The sequence below is a fragment of the Coffea eugenioides genome, unplaced genomic scaffold (genome assembly GCF_003713205.1).
Source record: "Coffea eugenioides isolate CCC68of unplaced genomic scaffold, Ceug_1.0 ScVebR1_130;HRSCAF=553, whole genome shotgun sequence".
Classification (NCBI taxonomy): Eukaryota; Viridiplantae; Streptophyta; class Magnoliopsida; order Gentianales; family Rubiaceae; genus Coffea; species Coffea eugenioides.
The window spans coordinates 84,771-108,557 of record NW_020861703.1 but is presented as its reverse complement, the minus strand read 5'-3'; the positions used below and the strand labels follow the sequence as shown (position 1 = coordinate 108,557).

The following is a 23,787-nucleotide window of genomic DNA, read 5'->3' as shown; positions in this document are numbered from 1 at the left end:
CATACATAGTGTGCAAGGAGTGATTATGCGCCTGATAGATGCAAGAAATCCTAAGAAGAGAAAGAAAAAAAGGAAAAAGAGGAATGCAACCTAAAACCTCCAAATGTGATATATAGGAAGGTTAGAAAAAGAAAAAGATTGACTAAATCAAATGCTCGAACTCTCAAAGTCCCCAATGGAGTCGCCAGTTGTCGCGCCCCATTTTTGAAAAAATAAAAATTAAAGTGTTTAGAAAATGTATTTTGGTTTATTTTTTATTGAAAATAAGTTTTTTATTTTCGATGAAAATGAATAAAGAAAAATGAAAAGGGCCTAAATGGGGTTTGAAAGTGCGACGATCACTACAAGAAATTTGGTCTTTTGTGACAATATTCTCAGCGACAACAGAAAAACTTGTCACAATTGAGCAAATTCAGTGACGACTTTTGATGTCATCATAGTTGACCGAGATAGACTCATCATCAGTGACAACATGGGATTAGTCGTCACAATATGAGTGGCGCGCAACTGGTCGGTGTGGCGGGAAATCACCATTGTGACGACTTGCAAAAACATTGTCACTAAAATCAAAAACATTGTCACTAAAATGGGCCCTACAGTGATTACTTATAAGATCGTCACAATGTGATTACCTGTTCATAATTAGTGACAACAATTAGTTGTCACTGTCTAAAGTACTTGTTCCTAACTCACTTTCATTAATTCTACTATGCCACCCTAATTTTTTCAATATGGCCCCAAATATTGTAAATAAATTTTATTATTTCTATTATGGCACCCTAACTTTTATATTTTAGCCCTGTATATGATAAACTAATTTCATTAACTCTACCATAACATCTTATCTTTTGCAATTTAGCCTTGTATGTGATAAACCAATTTCATTAATTATATTATGGCACCCTATCCTTTATAATTTAGCCTATGTTTTTCATTAGTAAAATGAGGAAGGTATTGTAATAAAAAATGTATACATATTTTATAATTGTTCTAAAATTAGTTAATAACTTGTTATGAAGGTAAAAAATATTATGGATTCCCTATCTAGTTCTCTTGACAACACATGGAAAATTAGTGATTAGCATAGTATGAAAATGATGGTAAAGAACAGTAAAATTTAAAACAAAATTAAGTAAAATCCTCACAATTGCATGACTATAGTTTATTATTAATTACAATAGTCAAATTAGTTGTACCTTATGAATCGGTACTCGTACCAAATACATTTAGTGTTTCATGCATGTATTAGAAAACTATTTTGGTTATTTGATCAACTAAACTAATTGTTAGGTATTGTCAGACCACAATTTGTACATAATTGAAAAAATTATTAAATTGATACCAAAAATATTTGTATTAAAAGATTTTTTAAATCAGAAACATATATTTAATAAACTTTTTAGTTTTTGAACATTATTTTTTCGTAGAAATCCAAAAAAAAATCCTATGTTAGTAAAAAAAAATCCAAAAATACTAATTTTCATATTCTAAAGTTTTAATATAACAAATAATGTTTTAATACAACTTGACAGCTAAAAATTTTCAAAATAATAAACAATCTTAATTACACATAGATGGGGAGAAAAGAGAGATATTAGAGAAGGGTTATTTTTGTAAAGAAAGGTTCAAATAGTTTGTACAAAAGAGGATGAAAGCGCTATTTTTTGTGCTAAGGTAAAATGGAAGCGGGAAGCTGAAAATTCAAGGTGTGGAGGCGGGTGAACAAAATAAGATAGAAACGACATCGTTTTGGCAAGAGTTAAACTAAAAGACTCACAACACTTGGAAAATTTTCAGACAACATTTTCTCTCTCTCGTTGAAAGTTTCGAACATTATCATCTTCTCCATTTCTTCTTTTGCTCTACTGTCATCTTGCTAAAATTATCCACAAAATCACTTTAAATCATCTTTTTCATCCCTAATTTGAGCTACCCAAAGGATTTGGGCAACTTTAGTGACCTCGCAAATAGCAAAAATCCCTAGATTGGCGCACAACTTGCTTAATGGCAAGAACATAGAAAGTTGGCCGTGAATTTTGAGGGAAAGCCAGAGTTTGAAGACTAAATCTTAAGGAAAACAAGAGCTAAGGGAGTGAAGGCATAATTTGAGGTAAATAATCTCAATATTTTCTATCTAATTTTGATATTTTTTGTCAAATGTAGGTCGGGTAGACTGAATCTTGAGTTTATGGGCCAAATTTTCCACTTAAATCTTTCAATGGTGACATATTTGTTACAATTGCTTCATCTTTGTTCTCTTCTTCCTTTTTCTGGAAAATTTTCAGAGAGTAGATTGATATGTCTGCAGTCTGATAATGAGTTTGAGAGAGGATTGGGAGCTCTTTTTTTTTTCCTCGAAATTATACTAATGGTATCTCCAGTATAGGAAAATGCTGATTAAGATTTTCAGTTACCAAAACAGAACTACAATTCAGGACAAAAGAGCCTAGCAAATTGTCACACTTAAAAGACATTATCTTTGATCGAAACAAAACAGTGACTAAATTCATTCATATTATTCCATTCTTGTTTGCCACATCTAAAGCATCGTAGTCTGGAGTCAACCCAACATATGCTTTCTTTGTTCCATCAGGCCTGATCAAAGTGTTCACTTTCTTGGTCTGTATGTCGTACATCTTCTTCACTGCATCTTTGATTTTCCTCTTATCAGCACGGATGTCAACTATGAAAACCAAGGTATTGTTATCTTCAATCTTTTTCATGGCAGATTCAGTAGCCAAAGCATATTTGAGAATCTGATAATGGTCCAACTTATTCCTAGGAGGAGCACTGATGCGTGGGTACTTCGGGTTCCTGTCCTTTTTCAATGTCTTAGAACGATGGAAGGTAACTTTGGTCCGGATTTTCTTGGCTTTCTTCTTTAAAGTTGTCCCAGATTTGACAAATTTGGCAACCTTGGCTGCTTGAGCCTTTGTGTGACAGCCCCACCTCCCCCTAAGGCGAACCAAAGGGTTCAGCGGGCCGCCTGCCCAGCTCTCGCCGGGACTCAGTCGTTCACTCAAACAAATCCGAAATAAAACCACAAGAATTCATATAGCAAAAATCGAAAACTTAAAGCAAAACTTATATACGTTTCTATCTCAAAAGGGAGTTCAACCATTGAATATACAAAGGTTCTCAATTCCTCATACATCCAGCCCATGCCAAACGCTATGGCGAGAACCATTACAAAAGAAAGAGCTAGACCAAGCTAGTCTATACCAAGCTCTCATCCTTGCGTCCCTTCCCCTGTTAAGGAAAACAAAACTAAAGGGATGAGCTAAAAGCTCAGTGAGGTTCCGAACACATAATCAAATAATCAATCCAATACATTAAACATAGAGCATCAATAATTCAAGAGACATTTACCATGGAAAGCGATATTAACACATACATTAAAAGGATACGGGCTCACAAGGAGCCATTTGTTCGTTCGTTCCTTCGTTCTCCTGACCTTTTCCCTTATTCCTCCGATCGTTTGAAAATGAAATTTTTGTAAGTAAAACCCCTCGTTCGTTCGTTTGTTCATTTCATTCACCCCCTCCTGGACGTTGGCCAGGCTCCACCAACCTACAAGGTAATACTCGAGTATACCAACGTTCACACCTAGGGTCACCATATCGCCCGACCGAGTCCGCTTCTGGCTCGAGTCGATCGGTAACGAAGGGCAGGGCCCAGTTCAGCCAAAAGGCTTACATCATGCACAACTAATGTATTAATCATTAAATCATTTAAAATTTCAAGTTTCATTTAGGTCGAGCGCGATAAAGTACACGCTCGCCTAGAAAATTCGTTTTGGAAATCGTTGAAAACACTTAACACATTATCAAACAACAACAACAAGTCATGAAGTCAAGAAGAATATAACAAACAGGGAACACTCACCTATATACGCAAAACAACGTGCAAAATATCCTTCCGGATATTATCTTTAGTCACCAAGAAAACCTAAGATTAAACAAGAAAGAATATTACAGCTCATCTAACACAAACAATTAGGTGAACTCAAAGAACTCGACAATTGATGAGTAGAACGTATAAAAGACTTTAAAGTGAAACGAGGACATTTGGACCCGTGGACAAAAATAACTAGGTTTCATAGTCCAAACGTAAAACCTAACTCAAAAGGGTTATAAAATTTTCAAATGGAAACACTTAAACCAAAGGCAAGTCGGAATCCAGCTAGGTAGGCTAAGAAATACTATTTTCGGGATCGTTTATATGGTTCAAAATCATCTCATATCTAAGTAGATATTATAGACTAAATGTTTTAATGAAATCCATGAAAAAGGGAGGACAAAATACCCAAGAAAACCCTAAACCATTCTTTTTTATTTGGTAAGCATAAGTAAACATTTGGAGTTTCCAATTGAAGAAGGATCATGTTTTAAGATGGAAAACGGTCATAGTATTTGCCAAACGAAAATATACAAATTCAAATAGAAACTTAGCCCTCGAGCGAAAATTTGGGCAGCACGCCCTTTGTATTTACCTATTTTTCCAGCCATTTATGGCTTCATTGTTTTCCTCAATCAATCCCAAAATCACACACAATATCATCTCATTTCAATAGCCATTCCATAGGCTCAAAGTCATATAAGTACAAAAATCAAGCTAACAACATGTACGGAAATGAAGTTTAACAAAAGACAGATTTGACGGGTTTTGCGTAACGGACACATCCGAAGCTACGCTTATCGGATTGGGATGTAATTTATACCGTTTCGAAGCTAAGACAGAGGGCTACAATTTTGATGAAGACCACTTAGTCCAAATTCCAGTGTAACCTAGTCAAATTCCCAATTCCCAGAACCAAGTTCTAACTAATCGGCTACTTAACCGTACTACATTTAAATGGCCATATCTCAGGATACCAAAGTCCGTTTAAGGCGTTCTTGGAGGCGTTGAAAAACTAAGACAAATACCTACAACTTTGATGAAGACCACTCAGTCCAGTTCTCACCCTAACTAGGTCAAATTTACCAAAACAACTCCAGATTTTCCAGTTCGAAATTCACTGCAGAAATCAACTAGCAGTCCTGCTTTATTCACTCATATCTCAGCACACACAACTCCAATTCAGGTAATTCCAAAGCCATTGGAAAGCTAAGATACAAGGCTATAATTCTTAAGAAGACATCATCAACCAATTCGGTAATATTCCTGGTCAAACTAACCACTTATAGAGGCTGATTTTCATTTTCGGACAGAAACAGGGCAGCAGGTGTATTTCGGTGTTTTCACAGGCTACGTTGCTCCGATTGAGCTGAAATTTTGCAGGAAACTATAAAAAATCATTCTCTACAACTTTTATGTTTTGTACTAAGGCTAGTTCGGCCTCTAACAAGGTGAAATAGAACCGGGCAGAAGCAGGGCAGGTTATCATCCAAGCTGGAATTCATGCATTCAAGTGCTAATCTTCCACAAAACAACATCTAAAGCAACTAAAAGCACTAATAAGCAATTAATTGAAGTAAAGAAGATGTTCTTTGCAAAATACCTTATCTCCCTATGAAAGATGGTAGCTTAGGCTTTGTCCTCCAAAAATAACTCCACAAACACCTTGGAAACTACTTGGAAAGTAAGTTTTATGGAGTAGTTTGCAAATTAATCGGTTGAAACTCAAGATTTGGGCAAGAAATTGAAGTGGAAGATGAAGAACTCTCTTGGTTTCTCTCTCACTAATTTCAGCCAAAGGGGACAAGAAAATGAATGAATTTTGGTCAAAAATCTGATTTTAGTAAAGTTACCAACCTTGGTCAAAAGTCCAACTTCTAATAGCATAGTGACACTTGGCTCCTTTTAGGGTTTTAAGCTTATCCTTTTGTCTACCAATGGTAATTTATTTAGCTAACTTTTAATTGTCTCCTAGCACCTTGTAAAATAATAATACTTCGCACAAAAATCACTTAATCACCAAAATTTTATCGCACTAGCGGGTCCCACGTCCATAACGCACTTCAAATTTAATCCGAACTAACTTATACTAGAAAAATGGTTGGAAAAACTATATTCACTTATAAAGTGTCCAGAAAATTAATGTAGTAAAATAAAATAAGGAAAATGCATGAAAAGGAATAGAATTAAATGGTATAAATTAAGAAAAATTTTACGGGCTCTCACACTCTCTCCCCCTTAAAAAAATTTCGTCCTCGAAATTTTCCTTTTAATGGGATCCATCAAATCTAAAGTAACCAATGGCCTATACCTTCTACGTCCTCAGAAGAAACGAGGGTCTTCATTCCAATCCCTTCTCTATTTGACGGTCCAGGGTCGGTCTGGGTTGGCTGCTGGGTTTCTTTCTTTTCGCGCAATTGAACCGGGCAATTAGCAATCCGATGCTTGGCGCTCCCACAGCGCAGACATCTTCCCCCCTTTTTCCAACAACCCACTTCAATATGATTGGATTTTCTACAATAGCTACAAAATGGAAAAGGAATTGAGGTTTGATCTCTTCGTGAGATACCTCTTAGTGGTCCTTTTCCACTCGGGTCTCCTCCTGGAGTATCCTTCCTAAGTGTCTCCAAAATTTTCACACCACCCGCTCCACGACCCTTCTTAGCAAATGGCCTACCTTGCTTACCCTGTTCTGGCCTTTGACTCTCAAGAGATGCGCTCCTTTTCTTTGCATGGAAGGTCTTCACTTGTGGCCTTGCAATTTCTATCCTTTGAGTTTTCTCTGGAACCCTCATAGAAGTAGTGCTTGGTGCCATTGCTAAGGCCTCCTCGGAAATTCCTTCGTATTTCCTTTTTAGCTCTAAGTTCTTGTGCAAGAGCTCAATTTTTTCTGAATACTCGTGCTTCCATCGCCCTTCCCAGTATGCGGCTAGTTTCTTTTGGACTTCTATTTCGTCTCGAAGAACCACGATTTCCTTATACATCTCAACCCAATGTGCCATCTCACAGAATTGCTGGAACTCAGATGATAGCCTGTCGGGCAAAACAATGGGTCATAATAAATTCTTAAATACAAGTGGCACTCTCGGTCCGTGTTTTGTTCAGCTGTTGTTTCCCCTTTCTTCTCTTGACTCTTGGCCTCGCTTTGTTCCACTGCTATGACCATGTCCGCGACTACGTCTTCCTTCCATATATATATATATAGTTTTTCCCCTCCCTCTTTCTTTTCTTTTCAAAAGGGTACTTTAATGAATGAATGCAGTAAATTGACTAAAATAACAAAATCCAACATACCAAATACACAAATAAACATATCCGCACATAACATGCCATATCAAGAAGACAGATAAGCAAATACACAAATACATATCAAGTTGGCCAGATGACCATGTACACAAACACACATACTAACGTCAGGTGGTAGCAATATACGGGAGAATCAAAAGGAAAAGGTGAAGTCGTCCCAGTCTCAGCTAAGATAACCCCGTCCAGTCTCTCACGTCACTTACTATCCAAACTAGATGTCCATTGACCTCTTGTACTCATTCTAACCAGACAAAGCCTGTTCATGTTCCCAAAATGCAAATATCAAATACTTAACCCCGCCTCAACTCTGGAGTACTCGGGTACAAGAATCCGAAATAAGACAATTCACGTCTCGAGCTGGCCAGTCCCAAGAGTAAACTATCTACAATCGAAATTTCTCCCTGACGTACCTATCTACGGTCCTCAGATACCACGAAAAAGATTTAAGGCCTATAATATTCACAGTTCATAGCTTATGCTCGAACAAGCACTTAATCCTTCATACCTATTCACCACTCAGTCCAGACTCACTTCACGCAGAAACCACGCGAAGCAGGCTCTGATACCAACTGTGATAGCCCCACCTCCCCCTAAGGCGAACCAAAGGGTTCGGCGGACCGCTTGTTCAGCTCTCGCCGGGACTCAGTCGTTCACTCAAACAAATCCGAAATAAAACCACAAGAATTCATATAGCAAAAATCGAAAACTTAAAGCAAAACTTATATACGTTTCTATCTCAAAAGGGAGTTCAACCATTGAATATACAAAGGTTCTCAATTCCTCATACATCCAGCCCATGCCAAACGCTATGGCGAGAACCATTACAAAAGAAAGAGCTAGACCAAGCTAGTCTATACCAAGCTCTCATCCTTGCGTCCCTTCCCCTGTTAAGGAAAACAAAACTAAAGGGATGAGCTAAAAGCTCAGTGAGGTTCCGAACACATAATCAAATAATCAATCCAATACATTAAACATAGAGCATCAATAATTCAAGAGACATTTACCATGGAAAGCGATATTAACACATACATTAAAAGGATACGGGCTCACAAGGAGCCATTTGTTCGTTCGTTCCTTCGTTCTCCTGACCTTTTCCCTTATTCCTCCGATCGTTTGAAAATGAAATTTTTGTAAGTAAAACCCCTCGGTCGTTCGTTTGTTCATTTCATTCACCCCCTCCTGGACGTTGGCCAGGCTCCACCAACCTACAAGGTAATACTCGAGTATACCAACGTTCACACCTAGGATCACCATATCGCCCGACCGAGTCCGCTTCTGGCTCGAGTCGATCGGTAACGAAGGGCAGGGCCCAGTTTAGCCAAAATGCTTACATCATGCACAACTAATGTATTAATCATTAAATCATTTAAAATTTCAAGTTTCATTTAGGTCGAGCGCGATAAAGTACACGCTCGCCTAGAAAATTCGTTTTGGAAATCGTTGAAAACACTTAACACATTATCAAACAACAACAACAAGTCATGAAGTCCAGAAGAATATAACAAACAGGGAACACTCACCTATATACGCAAAACAACGTGCAAAATATCCTTCCGGATATTATCTTTAGTCACCAAGAAAACCTAAGATTAAACAAGAAAGAATATTACAGCTCATCTAACACAAACAATTAGGTGAACTCAAAGAACTCGACAATTGATGAGTAGAACGTATAAAAGACTTTAAAGTGAAACGAGGACATTTGGACCCGTGGACAAAAATAACTAGGGTTTCATAGTCCAAACGTAAAACCTAACTCAAAAGGGTTATAAAATTTTCAAATGGAAACACTTAAACCAAAGGCAAGTCGGAATCCAGCTAGGTAGGCTAAGAAATACTGTTTTCGGGATCGTTTATATGGTTCAAAATCATCTCATATCTAAGTAGATATTATAGACTAAATGTTTTAATGAAATCCATGAAAAAGGGAGGACAAAATACCCAAGAAAACCCTAAACCATTCTTTTTTATTTGGTAAGCATAAGTAAACATTTGGAGTTTCCAATTGAAGAAGGATCATGTTTTAAGATGGAAAACGGTCATAGTATTTGCCAAACGAAAATATACAAATTCAAATAGAAACTTAGCCCTCGAGCGAAAATTTGGGCAGCACGCCCTTTGTATTTACCTATTTTTCCAGCCATTTATGGCTTCATTGTTTTCCTCAATCAATCCCAAAATCACACACAATATCATCTCATTTCAATAGCCATTCCATAGGCTCAAAGTCATATAAGTACAAAAATCAAGCTAACAACATGTACGGAAATGAAGTTTAACAAAAGACAGATTTGACGGGTTTTGCGTAACGGACACATCCGAAGCTACGCTTATCGGATTGGGATGTAATTTATACCGTTTCGAAGCTAAGACAGAGGGCTACAATTTTGATGAAGACCACTTAGTCCAAATTCCAGTGTAACCTAGTCAAATTCCCAATTCCCAGAACCAAGTTCTAACTAATCGGCTACTTAACCGTACTACATTTAAATGGCCATATCTCAGGATACCAAAGTCCGTTTAAGGCGTTCTTGGAGGCGTTGAAAAACTAAGACAAATACCTACAACTTTGATGAAGACCACTCAGTCCAGTTCTCACCCTAACTAGGTCAAATTTACCAAAACAACTCCAGATTTTCCAGTTCGAAATTCACTGCAGAAATCAACTAGCAGTCCTGCTTTATTCACTCATATCTCAGCACACACAACTCCAATTCAGGTAATTCCAAAGCCATTGGAAAGCTAAGATACAAGGCTATAATTCTTAAGAAGACATCATCAACCAATTCGGTAATATTCCTGGTCAAACTAACCACTTATAGAGGCTGATTTTCATTTTCGGACAGAAACAGGGCAGCAGGGGTATTTCGGTCTTTTCACAGGCTACGTTGCTCCGATTGAGCTGAAATTTTGTAGCCAACTATAAAACATCATTCTCTACAACCTTTATGTTTTGTACTAAGTCTAGTTCGGACTCTAACAAGGTGAAATAGAACCGGGCAGAAGCAGGGCAGGTTATCATCCAAGCTGGAATTCATGCATTCAATTGCTAATCTTCCACAAAACAACATCTAAAGCAACTAAAAACCACTAATAAGCAATTAATTGAAGTAAAGAATAGGTTCTTGGCAAAATACCTTATCTCCCTATGAAAGATGGTAGCTTAGGCTTTGTCCTCCAAAAATAACTCCTCAAACACTTTGGAAACTACTTGGAAAGTAAGTTTTATGGAGTAGTTTGCAAATTAATCGGTTGAAACTCAAGATTTGGGCAAGAAATTGAAGTGGAAGATGAAGAACTCTCTTGGTTTCTCTCTCACTAATTTCAGCCAAAGGAGACAAGAAAATGAATGAATTTTGGTCAAAAATCTGATTTTAGTAAAGTTACCAACCTTGGTCAAAAGCCCAACTTCTAATAGCATAGTGACACTTGGCTCCTTTTATGGTTTTAAGCTTATCCTTTTGTCTACCAATGGTAATTTATCTAGCTAACTTTTAATTGTCTCCTAGCACCTTGTAAAATAATAATACTTCGCACAAAAATCACTTAATCACCAAAATTTTATCGCACTAGCGGGTCCCACGTCCATAACGCACTTCAAATTTAACCCGAACTAACTTATACTAGAAAAATGGTTGGAAAAACTATATTCACTTATAAAGTGTCCAGAAAATTAATGTAGTAAAATAAAATAAGGAAAATGCATGAAAAGGAATAGAATTAAATGGTATAAATTAAGAAAAATTTAACGGGCTCTCACACTTTGTATCAAGCTTTTTTGTGGTGTCAGCTTTAGGAGCCATTGCTGGAAACTGCCACACAAATCTGAGGGGAGGAGCCGAGTGTTGAGGGGAGGATTGGGAGCTCATGAACCTAATGAAAGAACTGGTTTGATATTTGATGTGACAGAGGAGTTTGAATTGGCAACCTTGGCTGCCTGAGCCTTTGTATCAAGCTTTTTTGTGGTGTCAACTTTAGGAACCGTTGCTGGAAACTGCCACACAAATCTGAGGGGAGGAGCCGAGTGTTGAGGGGAAGAACTGGTTTGATATTTGATGTGACAGAGGAGTTTGAATTGAGCTCCAGATTTGTTGAATCCACACTTTCTTATGGTAAGTGACCTATTATTTTATGTCTTTATTTTTACCCTTGGCATCAATCTCCAGTTTTTCTGTTGTTTCTATGGTTTTGGTTTGTGTTGTATTATGGGTTTTTATGTCTGGTTGTAGTATTGTCCAAATCTGTTTTGATTGATATTGAATTAGTAATGTCTTTAAGATAAATATGCCTCTTTAATGCTGTTATGCAAGTCATCCTTGTACTAATTTCTTTGTAATTTCAAATACAAGTTGTCTTGGGACATTGTTGGCTGCTTTGGTTCCTGTTCTAGGCTTTAATGCCGTCATGACATCTGAAAATTTTGCTTCATTTTTGGTTAGTTCCAACGGGCTGGTTTTCCTGCCATTATTGCTTTCTCATTCGCAATTACTGTAGCCAGGGATTCGCTATTACTTATTTTATGCTCCTCAATCTTTTCAAATTTATGCCTTATGTTGCTCTTAATCTCTAATTTTACTTTTCCATTCCTGGGCATGTACAGGTGTTTATTATTATTCATGTTGTAGCTCTTGTTTACTATATATATTAAGGGGATTCTGTCACCAAGAATGTTAAAAGTGGTTGTTATGCTTGTGTTTTCAGTTGGCCTGTAAGTGCCTTTACTTGTAGTTTGTACAGAAATTTGCTTGTTGTTATAGTGTGTAAGTAGTAGCTTAGAGTTTCATAAAATTCTGAATGACATATTTTTTTGCAAATTTAACTCCAAATACTACAATATAATCTGTGAGTGCTTTCTAAGAAGTTCACAAAAACATTGAGATGGAAGCAACACTTGAAAATTTGGTTGCACTTTTTGGTCCTTATGCTGGATTTCCATGTTGTTCTTTAGCTTCCTGGTTGAGCTCTTCACTGTTTACAGACGATTTTTCATGTAGGTTCATTGTGTTTGGGCAGCAGCAGAAGCTTGTTCAGCACCCTCCATAGTGCTAACATGTCAATCTCCTGATGGCCTTCATGTTTTTGATGACTTCAGAGAGGCCTATGCATGGTTGAGCCATAACACAGATGTAGATCATAAAGTGAGTTGTCATTCTTTCCACAATATATATCTTCACAAATTTTAGTAATTTTTGTTGCACCCAGTCTATAGAATCCACACAAACCAAAGCCATGAATAGAAATTCAAATGGAAATATGAACCAGTGCCACAAAGCAAGCTGAATGAAGTTAGCTATTCAAAGAAAGAGAAGACCTTTTGCACATAAGGTTGAAATCTGCAATTGGCAATGCTGTTATATTGGATCTCTGTTTTCCTCTTGAAGTATAAACCTTTCAATAAGTAAGGGTTTTGATGTATGCTTGGTGAATTGGAACTAGTATCTTAGTGCGACCTTAAGCACTTGAGGATGATTTATTGGAAAAACAATTGGTCAAGTTAAATGGAGTTTCTGGAAATAGTTGATAATATTGGATTCTTTTGTACAGAACAGAGTGTTAGCTTGTATTGAGTGCACTAACGAAGCACATGTACATTCTTATTTTGTTAAGGAAAATTGTTCAGGTTATTATATGAAAACAAAAGCATAGACATTGCATGATTTTCAAAGCATAGGCAAACTGGAAAAAGCATCTCAAAAGGCACATGTTTAGTAATACATAGTGTTCTTGTAGACATTGCATGTTTAGTAATACATAGTTTGCATGTTGAGTAATACGTAGTGCACATATTTAGACATTGCATGCTTAGTAATACATAGTGCTCTTGTAGTCACTTTGCTAAAGTTCTTTTCATGCACCTTTTTTTCTAGTAAGTTGTTAAGCAAGTGTTTTAGTTTTGTATATCAGGACATCTGCTCACAAGGTTGGCAGAAAAGGGTTTTTCATATCATATAACATCAAACCCAATTGAAAGATCTATTTTGTGGATCCAGAGCAATTGGTGCAGGTAATTTAGGTATATGTCTTTACAGTGTTTTTCTAATGGGACAATTTTATATGCTTCATATGTCACTTACACAGGTGCATGCAGTTAGATTTTAGAGTTTCCTGCTTTAGTTACACAGATGCAAGATAAAAAAAAAAATTTCCTTCTCAAGCAATGATTGAGATGTATTATGCTGATATTCCAATGTCCAATTTTCTTTCAATGCAGTATAGTGCTGTTAAATGCTCACGAGGAAATGAACAATAGCTTGGGTTTTGGATATGCTCATGAAGATGGCTTCATTTTGACATAGATTGCTACTCTAGTTTATGTTTTTGTTTAGAGATCTAGTACTCTATTTTTATGATGGATAATGGTTATTACTATTTGAGCTAATGTGGGCTCAATACTTTAACTTTTTGGATAGATAATGGCTATTAGAACTTGAACTAGTGTGGTTTTTGTAACCTATTTTGTTTGATGTTTGTTTGGATAAATTTAGAGATGTTTATGTCCATATGTATATTTCAGGGTTCATTATGTGTTTAATGCTATCGTTTTTGGCATTAATTATACTACAATTTTCTGCTATGGTTGCTAGAAATGCTACAGAAGTAGCTTTCGTATTACAATTTTCAGACATTCTAAACTTAGCTCAGTGACAACATCATGGAAGGTTGTCATTGCTGGAAAATCAACTAGTGACAACAATTCTTGTCACTGATGAATAGGACTACAAGTGACATGTGGATGTCGTCACTGTAGAGTTGTAATTTGTGACAACTTTCGTATTATTTATGACAAAAATATAAGTGAAACAGTGACAAGAAAAGTTATCACAAAATGTTAATGGTTAGTGATGACATTATTCTCGTCACAGAATACTACGAATCTGTGACGACCTAATTAAGGTGGTCACATAGACCCATTTGTGACATAGAATCTGTGACAATCAAGTGATAACAAAAAATTTGTCACTGTGTTTTTTTTTAATGACGACTTTTTCTATTTTAGTGATGACATTTCATGGTCACAAAAGACTGATTTTCTTGTAGTGGATTTTGGCCCAAATTAGAGTTTAAAAAGGATTTTTGAATAAAAATCGGAGTCGCCACTCGGTATAGAGTTAAGATGTACCAAGTCACCTAAAAATGAATTTTTACATAAAATTATGGAAAACCCTTTTTAAACGACTCCTAAGTTTACGAAAATCAGAGAAGGTGTTCGGGAGTCACATTTGAAGAAAGGGAAGGCAAGGATAAAAATTCAAGGCACCCTTTCGACCCACCCAAGGCTAGTTACGTGATTTAGTCAAAGATTTTCTTATTTTAACCTAAAAATTTATCACATTTGAATGTACTATATGAATGCAAACCCTAGACCTAATGTATCGGGGGATCAAAATATCTCTTCAAAGCTCAATTGGTGCCAATCACATTAATTGTGATGCCCAATAGGGACTCTTTGAAGAGGTCACGAAAAATGCAAAAATATGAGACTTGTGAGAACCCGAAAATTTTTATATTTTCTAGACATTATTTTATTTCCTTGTCTACAATTTTATATTTTCCTTCAATATATTAACTTTATATACATTTTTATAAGTGAATATAGTTTTTCAAATCATTTTCCTGGTATGAGTCGGTTCATGTTAAGTTTGAAGTATATTATAGACGTGGGACCCGCTAGTGCGGTAAGTGTGATAAAATTTTGGTGACTAGGTGATTTTTGTGTAAAGGAATATTATTTTACAAGGTGTTAGGAGATAATTAGAGGTTAGCTAGATAGATGAACCATTGGTAGACCAAAGGATGAGATTAAACTTAAGAAAGGCCAAGTGTCATGATGCCATTGGATGTTGCACTTTTGACCAAGACCTTCTTACTTTACTAAAACCAAAATTTGACCAAAATTCCTCTCATTTTTCTTCATGCTTGGCCGGCCATTTGAGAGAAAAACCAGGAGAGGAAAACTTCATTTCCAACTTCCAAAATTGCTTGAATCTTGAGTTTTGGCCAACAACTTTGCAAACCACGCCATACAAGCATTCACTAAGGTAAAGGAGAGGTGTTGGTGGAGTTAATTTGGGAGGAAGAAGCCTAAGCTACCATTTTTCTTGAGGTTACAAGGTAAATTTGCTAAGAAATCCCTCTTTACATCTAAAACTAGGATATTTGTGGTTTAGGGTTACAATATTTGTGATTTTATGAGAAATATTCTGGTTTGAGGTGATGATATAGAAATTTCCAGTTTTTATGATGCAATTTCTGCTCACATGTAATGATTGAGGGTTGGCCATGTTTTGCTAGTTTGCTATATGAAAGATTGAAGGATTATGGAGTAGATTAACTTGCCTAAAGAAATTTTCAGCTTATGTACTTAAATTTCAGATTTAGGGTTTCGAATTTGGCCTTGAAGATGGTTGATGTTGGAGCTATTAATTGGCTTTATATTAAGGGTGTTATGGCCCTAAAAGAGTGTGTTCAATGACTTGTAATTTGTATGTGCAATTGAGATGAAATTGGTGGTTGTTTGTAGGAGGGAAAAATAGAGATTTTAGAGGGAGGTGCTGTTGAAATTGTTCCGCAGGAACCCTTGAGCAGTCTTGGGAAATCTGCTATATCTTGATGTAGAAAAGTCAGAATCTAGTTCCGTTTATTGTGTTTGAAACTAGATTCAGAGTAGTTTCTACCGTCCAAATTTCATGATTTTTTTTAATTCCTATGAATATCTGTGATTTTTCAAAGTTAACTGAAATTGCATACCTGTTCTGTCTTTTGCTGGATGAAGCGACCACTTGAGGCTCGAATATGACTGACTTGTGTTCTGAATCTTACCATAGTGTTTTCTGGAAAGTTGTAAATCTTTGAATCTATTTTCCATTGGACGTAAGAAGCTTGAGATATGATTTTTCAAATAGTGTTGCGCAAAACTGGAAAATTCTGTTTTCCTAGAACTGGTCTTACTTTCATTTTCCACTTCAAATTTGGAAACAGTAAACCATTGTAGGTAGGGTTTTGGGAAGAGGTGAAAGGCTTTGAGGTCGTTCATGTCCCTAGGACCAACTATTACCTTTTCGCTCAAAAGTCACATTTTATCTCTTTGCATTTGTAGTTCATTTGAATAGGCATATGACTCGTAGTCGAGCCTCACTTGTACATTCCGTTTACTAGGTTTTGGATGTGGAAACCTCAATTGTTTTAGGGTTATTTTTAGGGTTTCACGGTGATCAAAACCCTACTTTGGGTGAAAACGTGTGAAGTTATCTTTGTTTGAACTGGTGAGTGTACCACTCCCCTGAATTGTTGCTTAATTCGGTCATCTATACTTGAAATCTGTGACATGAATGACTATGAACTCTGTTTATTCTAAATGAGACAAGAGTGTACTTTATCACACTCGTTCTCTGGCCTGCGTGACTGTTTACTGTATAAACTGGAATCTGTTACTTGTACTTGTTATGAGCTTGAATCAGTTACCTACGCCTGTTATCATGTCATTTGGAAGTGTATCCAACGACCTTCTTGTTAAACTTGAGCTCAACCTCATGGGGAGTTAATTGAATCGAGCTAGCAAGGGCTTGGTCGAGGAAATTGACAATCCATGGGTGTCTGTTCCTGGGGAATCTATGGGTATTGGAGACTCTGGATTTCCGGGGTACTCGAATATTACCATTCCTGTTCCTATTGAGGTGTTCGGGCCCGGTAAGGGGTATGTTTGGTGGACGGAATTTGGTGTTAAGTGGTGTTCTACTGAACTAGTTACTTTACTTGAAAGTTGACGGAGTGTCAACTACTACTTGATCAAGATATGGTACTGCAACAGGAATCTGGCTCCTGAGAGCCATCTGTATCCTTCCTATTTGAATCACTGTGTTTAACTGCTTTACTTTATATCTAGTATGTGTATCTGACTGATTAAACGTGAAATGCCATGATTCTTGACTACTAGTATTTTGGTACCTCATTGAGCGTAAGCTCACCCCCTTCCCGTTATCTTTGTTTTCCTTGCAGAGGCAAACTGTGAAATCATGATTTTTGGAAGAAAGGGTCGAGCTAGTGTAAACGTTCTTTTGTTAAGCTCCTTTGTAACATAAAAACCCAAATTGTATTTTGATCTAGTAGCACACTTTGACTTGTAAAGTTCCAACGTGTGTTTAAAAGTGTTTATTCATGTCTCTCTCGTGTATTTGTTGGTGAATGTACGTTCGATGGATTTATATGAACTTTACTTGTATCCGTTGGGGATTCGAACGAGTGTGGGATTTGATTGAGAAAAGAAAATTTTGACGAAAAACTGTTCACCGAATCCGGCCAGTTCTTGGCCGGATTGGTAGGGGAAGTTGAAAAAATTTTTTGGTTTCGCTACTACCTTGAATTCGGCCGTGAATCTGGCCGGATTGTGACGTGGACCACTTTTCGTTTCGTTTTCGGTTCCATCTTCCTTTTCATTGAAGTGTTTAATCGATGTCCTTCACCATATGGTTTGGTAAGTTATATTTTGGCCTGGTGGTCTCCGATTGTTTGTTTTCTTTTGGTTTTTTTTCGCGCGTTATGCAGGGTTTGTGTGATTTGTTTCCGTAGTCCCGGCGAGAGTTGGGCAGGCGGTCCGCCGAACCCTTTGGTTCGCCTTAGGGGAAGGTGGGGCTGTCAGAAGACTCTAAGAAAAGAAAAGGAAAATAATAATGATAATTATAATTATACAAATATACATGACCTAAAGGAATGTATCATGTCGGGTACGGGGGACTAATGTTAGTGACTCAATGTTCCCTTTAATAAAGGGAATATGAGCGTGCTAAGGCTAGAAAGCCAAACTCGTCCATATCCCATACTTAAGGGGTTTTCCTATCTAAACAAGCAAATGATCTAACCTAATTCTAATGCTCAGATGAAATGCAAGTCTAATGTCATGTTTTCATACAAAGGGGTAAGAAATATACATATATGGGGAAAATATAGGATAAGGGATATACATAAAGGGGGAACATAGGATAAGGGATATACGTATAAGGAGGGATATCATGCAAAATGATAAAAGACCCCAGAAAGTGAAAAATATGCATGAAAATATAGTGTAGTCACACAAACATGATCTAACGCGCGAAGGGCTCCTAAGGGTCTAGCATTGGACTAGCCTATGTCTATGAATTCTCACTAACATTGGACTAGTGAGAAAAGTCGGAACAAAGAGCCACAACTAGCGTTGGACTAGTGTGGATTCGGGAAATGGACCACAACTAGCGTTGGACTAGTGTGGTAACGTCACACATTGATTATAACTAATTAATCATGTAAAACATAATAAAAGCATGTAAACACATAATATCACATAACCACATAACACATAATCATGATATCTAGATGCAAGATGTGATGCCCCCGCTTCTCCCAAGGGCGAACCCTAGGGTATTGGCGGGACGCCTGCCTAACTCGCGCCAGGACTCAAAATTTCAAAACAATAAAACTAGATACACCCACAAGCGTACTATTCACAATATATCTAACGCCAAAAGAGTTCTATTTACATTCCCAAAAGTAGCTATTCAAATCACTATTTACATGATATCAACAACCAGCAGAGGGTGGACCCTAAGGTGGGTCCTTATACAAATCACCAAAACAAAAGGAACATCTTAACTGTCCAACTAATACAAACTAAACCTAACTATACTAGTGGCAGTGTCCAAAAGTTCCCCGCGTATTCCCCTGCTAAGGAAAACAAAGGAAACGGGGTAAGCTAGAAGCTTAGTAAGTAAACAGGGGTAAAAGCGTAAATTTCACATTTAAATAAACAACTATTTCACAAAAATGTCAAGTCAAGTGCAAAAGTAACAATACAAAGGAAGGATACAGGTTGGCTCCAAAGCCAAGTCATTTGCCATGCGTGATCTCCTGTCGACACTCCGTCGACCATAAATAAGGTCCGTAGAACTCCACTTGTACACCCACCGAACACCTTATCACCCTCACTGGCCAGTCACCTCACAAAATTGCCCGGGCGAACGAAATCACAAACTTGAGCTTGAGTCACAAGCTCGGGTCACAAACTTGGTTCACAACTGGAACCTACGAACTTGGTGACCTCAGACTAGGTTGGACTGGCTCCGACCAAGCCCCGGCCGGCTCGAATAGTCCATCCAGGTCTTGAGATCGGGCCCACAACTTCAACATACTTCACGAACTCACGAAAGTCACCCCAAGCTCCAAGCTCAAGGGGTTCAAACCCAAAATAATTCATTTAGACATGTCATGTATAAATATGCACGTAAATTAGGGTTTAGGTCGAGTGCGATGAAGTACACCCTCGCCTAGGCACCCTTTCATTCCTCTTAAACACATAAGCAAGTTATGTACAAAATGGCCCGAATACTTACTCAAAACACAAAAGTAGTACAAGAGCAAAAATCACTTCGCGCGTGTTCTCTAGTAGTGGGCCCCACCGGCTCCGCTTAACTCACCACTGTCTGAAATAGAAGATTTATCACATTATATCACAAACGGTTACTAAAAAACCCAAAACAAGTAAAACGGCAAAAATCGGCACACGCAAGTGCGGAAACGGCAAGATAGATAAGCGCGCGCGCGGAACGGCAAAAGGAAACGGCCAAATCCGTCATCTCAAACCGTTTTGATCAAAGATTAGGCTAGGAATGTCGTATCAAGGTGAGTGAGACACCTTTTCGAAGCTATGATGAAGGGCTACAATTCTCATGAAGACACCTTAATCTAGATCTCAATGGAAGCAGGTCAAAATTATGGAAAACAGTACCAGAAATTTACGTGTTCGGGTGACGAACAGGGTTTGTTTTCTGGACCATAACTCACAGCTCACAAATCCAAATCAATAAATTCCAAAGGTGTTGGAAAGCTAGGACATAAGGCTATAACTTTCATGTTTGGACCAAAAGCTGAATCAATACAGAGCTTGGAGGAAAATGGGTCCAAACATTCCTGTCAGAACTGTCCAAATTCGAAGGCAGTTCTGACAACCGATCTTGTTTTGGTCATAAATGGAGTTACGGGACTCGAATTTGGATGAACTTTATACTGTTTCGAAGCTAAGACCAAGATCTACATTTCTTATGAAGGGGTCAACACCCAGTTCGTACGTTATCAAAACGGACAGAACATGGTCAGAGGTTAAAACAAGAAACACGGCAGAATGCTGAGTTTAGAATAGATGCAACCATTTTGGCCATAACTCAGGCTTCATAGATCCGTTTGAGGTTTTCTTGGTGGCGTTGAAAAGCTAAGACAGAGTACTAAAACTTTCATGTTTTTGAAAATAGCTAAATCGGCATGGATCATAGTGAATCAATACAACCAAATAGATGAATTGTCTAACACGGAACACTGGAATGCATCCTAGGGCAGTGAGGGTATTTTGGCATTTTCACAGGCTACGTTGCTATGATTGGGCTGAAATTTTTTAGGCAACTACAAAACATCATTCTATACAACTTTCATGTTTTAACCTAAGGCTAATTCGGCCTCTAACTAGGAGGAACAGTACCAGGCAGAAAGGGTGAAATTGAAACCCTAAGTCCGAAATTTTCCGTTCAATGCGGAAATTTTCCACAAATAGCCGCTATCTTAACACCAAGGCTTCATTCTAAACCATTTCCAACCATCATACATGGCCACATAATATTAATCATATGAAAACAGAAAAATCCCACATAAATAGAAAAATTCACCAATCTTAACTAAAATCAAGAAATAATCCACCAAATCACACTTATAATCACCACAAGTCATTAATTAAACATCATTAGATAGAAGAGAGGGGTTCCATAGTCACTCACCTTATCAACACAAGAAAAGGAGCAACTTTGCACTTTAATCTCCCAAACCACTTCACTAATCACCTCACAATCACTAAGAGAGAGGTTTTTATGGAGAGTTTTCAAGTTTAATCGGTTAGTTTGTTGAATTGGGCAAGATTGGAGCAAGAAATTTGGAGAGGTTTTTCTTCTTTTCTCTTGAAGAGTGGCCGGCCAAGAGCTTGGGATTTTTGAGTGATTTTTGGGTCAATTTTTGATTTATTTGGTAAAGTAATGAATAGTGGTCAAAAGTAAGAACAATTCTCCAAGTGACACTTGTCACTATAAGTAATACATGGTTATCCTTTTGTCTCTCCACTCTCATCCATATAACAACCTCTAATTATCTCTTAGCACCTAGTAAAATAAACCCGGTATCCAAAACTTAACCTAACTGGCCGAATTTTACCGAACTTTCCACACCAGTGGGTCCCACGTCCGATATATGTTCTTAATTTCTCAAAAACTAACTGATACTAGAAAAATCATCTAAAAACTATATTTACTCAATAAAATTCTCTGGGGAATTTTCTAATAAAGAAAATGTCAAAAAGGCGGGCGATCAATAAAATAAACCCTGGAAACCTAGAAAATTTTCGGGTTCTCGCACTCATTCTTTCGAGGCGTCACACAAGACCCTAAGAAAGCGGATAACACATAACACATAAGCATGCAAAACATACCAAGCAAATAAAGCAAACAAGCCCTAACTATTACATTAGGGGGGCCCTACTACAATCTAAGGGGAAAAAGGAATAAATAAATAAATAAATCCCTAACTATTACATATTCTATCTAAATACAGGTCTTGAAACTATTACAACTTGGCATTTAAATGCCTTCCCAAATAATCAAAATTGAACTAAAATAAATATACAAAATTAAAACAAATAAAGCGAATAAATAAATAAATGAAATGAAAACATTCAAAAGGCATGGAATTAAACACATAAAGTCAAATAGGGGCACATAAGGTCAAGTAAAGTAAAAAATAAGGGATAGAGTGTACCTCCCTTGAATTGGTGCTCTAATGAAACGAAATTACTTATTTACCCTCCAAAAACAAAGAAAAGGTCAAGGCATCACTTTAATTAACAAATAATCACATGAAATGGAAATGAATATAAAATTGATTCACTCAAAACATTCCAAGGAAAGTATTACCCATATTTAACCAATTAAGACAAACAAAGACCCCATTGAAAGGATTAAAGAAGCGTAAGGAGACAATTAATTATTATTATAAATACTAAGGGTCTAAAAAGAAATAAATTAAGGACTTAAGGTGAAACCCAGCCCGAACCAAAAATAAAATTCTCACAAAAAAAATGAAAAAACTATTTACTACGATTAAACAACAAAACACCAAAATTCCACTAAAATTCAAATCAAAACTGAGAATTATCAAGAATCATTAAATACTCAAATTCCATCCTAAAATTCCTAAGCAATCTGCCCAAAAACAAATTAAACATGGCAAAGGAAATTGACATTAAAAGGGACCAAATTGATTGATTTTTTTTATTTTCTGGGCCTCACTGGAATTAGGCAGCAATTAAGGGTCTAAATTTCAAATTTTCAGAAATTTTGCATACAAAGTTTACGAGGCATTTTCTTCCTCGTAACTGGTTTCAGGTTTCTGCAATTTTCGGCCATTACAGGAACTTGATTTCCAGCAAACATTGGAGCCTAATCTTGGACCAACAACACAAAATCAACACCAACAATTCAACTTCCTCTTTCCATCACAAGACCACATAGCAAGTTAGGTGACAAACTCATTTGGTGGGCTGTTGCATGAAGAAACAAAATAAAACAAAATTTTGAAACAAATAAAACTCATTTTCTACGATGATTTTCCTCAAGAAATATAAAATGAAACAAAATAAATTAACGAAAATATGAATAAATAAAATGGTGAAATTTTGGTGTCTACATATGTAATTCAAAGAACCATCTTCAAAGATAATTATAATCTTTCCGTTTCCTAGGAAAAGCACCCTTTCATTATTTCCAAATTTCACAAACCTACAAAAAGATTAATCAAGTTAGAAAACATTCCTTCTTACCACACATATGATTATTATAGACAGAATCAATAAATCAGTCATTTTTATAGGTTCTTCAGTTGCAAAACTTGAAGACAGCAATGTATCCTATTTATCACCATTATTTTAGCCACTTTAGCATACACCTATTTGTTAGTCAAACACTCATTCTGATAATGACCAATTTTATCATAATTATAGCATTCAATATGCATCTATCATGTCTTTGAAATTCATTTTGTTGCTCCCAATTATAATTATTTTAGACTAGTAAGAATAATTATCTTTACCACGACCACGATAGTTTCCTTTACCTCCATGTCCTTTGCCTCTGAAATTCTAACCCCTTTGATTTGTATCCATGATCCACCTTAACTTGTAACAACTTTTCTATGCATCTGATGGCTGCTAATTTAAAGACATCTCATGGGCTAGCAATTCACCTCCAATTCAGCAAGTGACAATATATCAAGATCCTCTGCGGCTTCAAGGACCATCTTCTTGGTATGCAATTTGGTAGTTAGAGATTGCAAGACTTTTTCAACCACTCTAACTTCTTCCAAATTCTCACCAACTCCACATCATTGACAATTTCTTTAATTTTGCTAGTAAAATCTTTAATTGGACTCCATGGATTTCATTTGGACTAACTCAAACTGTCTTTTGAGCTCCTACAATCTTATTTTTCTCACATTAGCTACTCTTGATTAGAGTTTACCAAAATTTTT

General features: G+C 36.8%; 1 protein-coding gene across 1 annotated transcript; it reads right to left on the bottom strand.

Moving 5' to 3' along the window:
* Positions 1-2,364: 2,364 nt before the first annotated feature.
* Positions 2,365-23,556, bottom strand: LOC113755219 (60S ribosomal protein L23a-like). The gene is made up of 2 exons (XM_027299274.1): positions 23,503-23,556; positions 2,365-2,930 (listed from the first exon to the last, which is right to left on the bottom strand). The coding sequence occupies exons 1-2, from the start codon at positions 23,554-23,556 to the stop codon at positions 2,511-2,513; spliced, it is 474 nt and encodes a 157-aa protein (XP_027155075.1). The 3' UTR covers positions 2,365-2,510.
* Positions 23,557-23,787: the final 231 nt, after the last annotated feature.

Coding starts and splice junctions, on each gene's coding strand:
- LOC113755219 (XM_027299274.1), bottom strand. CDS start 23,556: ATGGTCCTTGAAGCCGCAGAGGATCTTGATATATTGTCACTTGCTGAA. Junction 2,931..23,502: donor TGTCACTTGCTGAATTGGAG/GTGAATTGCTAG, acceptor TGTCACACAAAG/GCTCAAGCAGCCAAGGTTGC.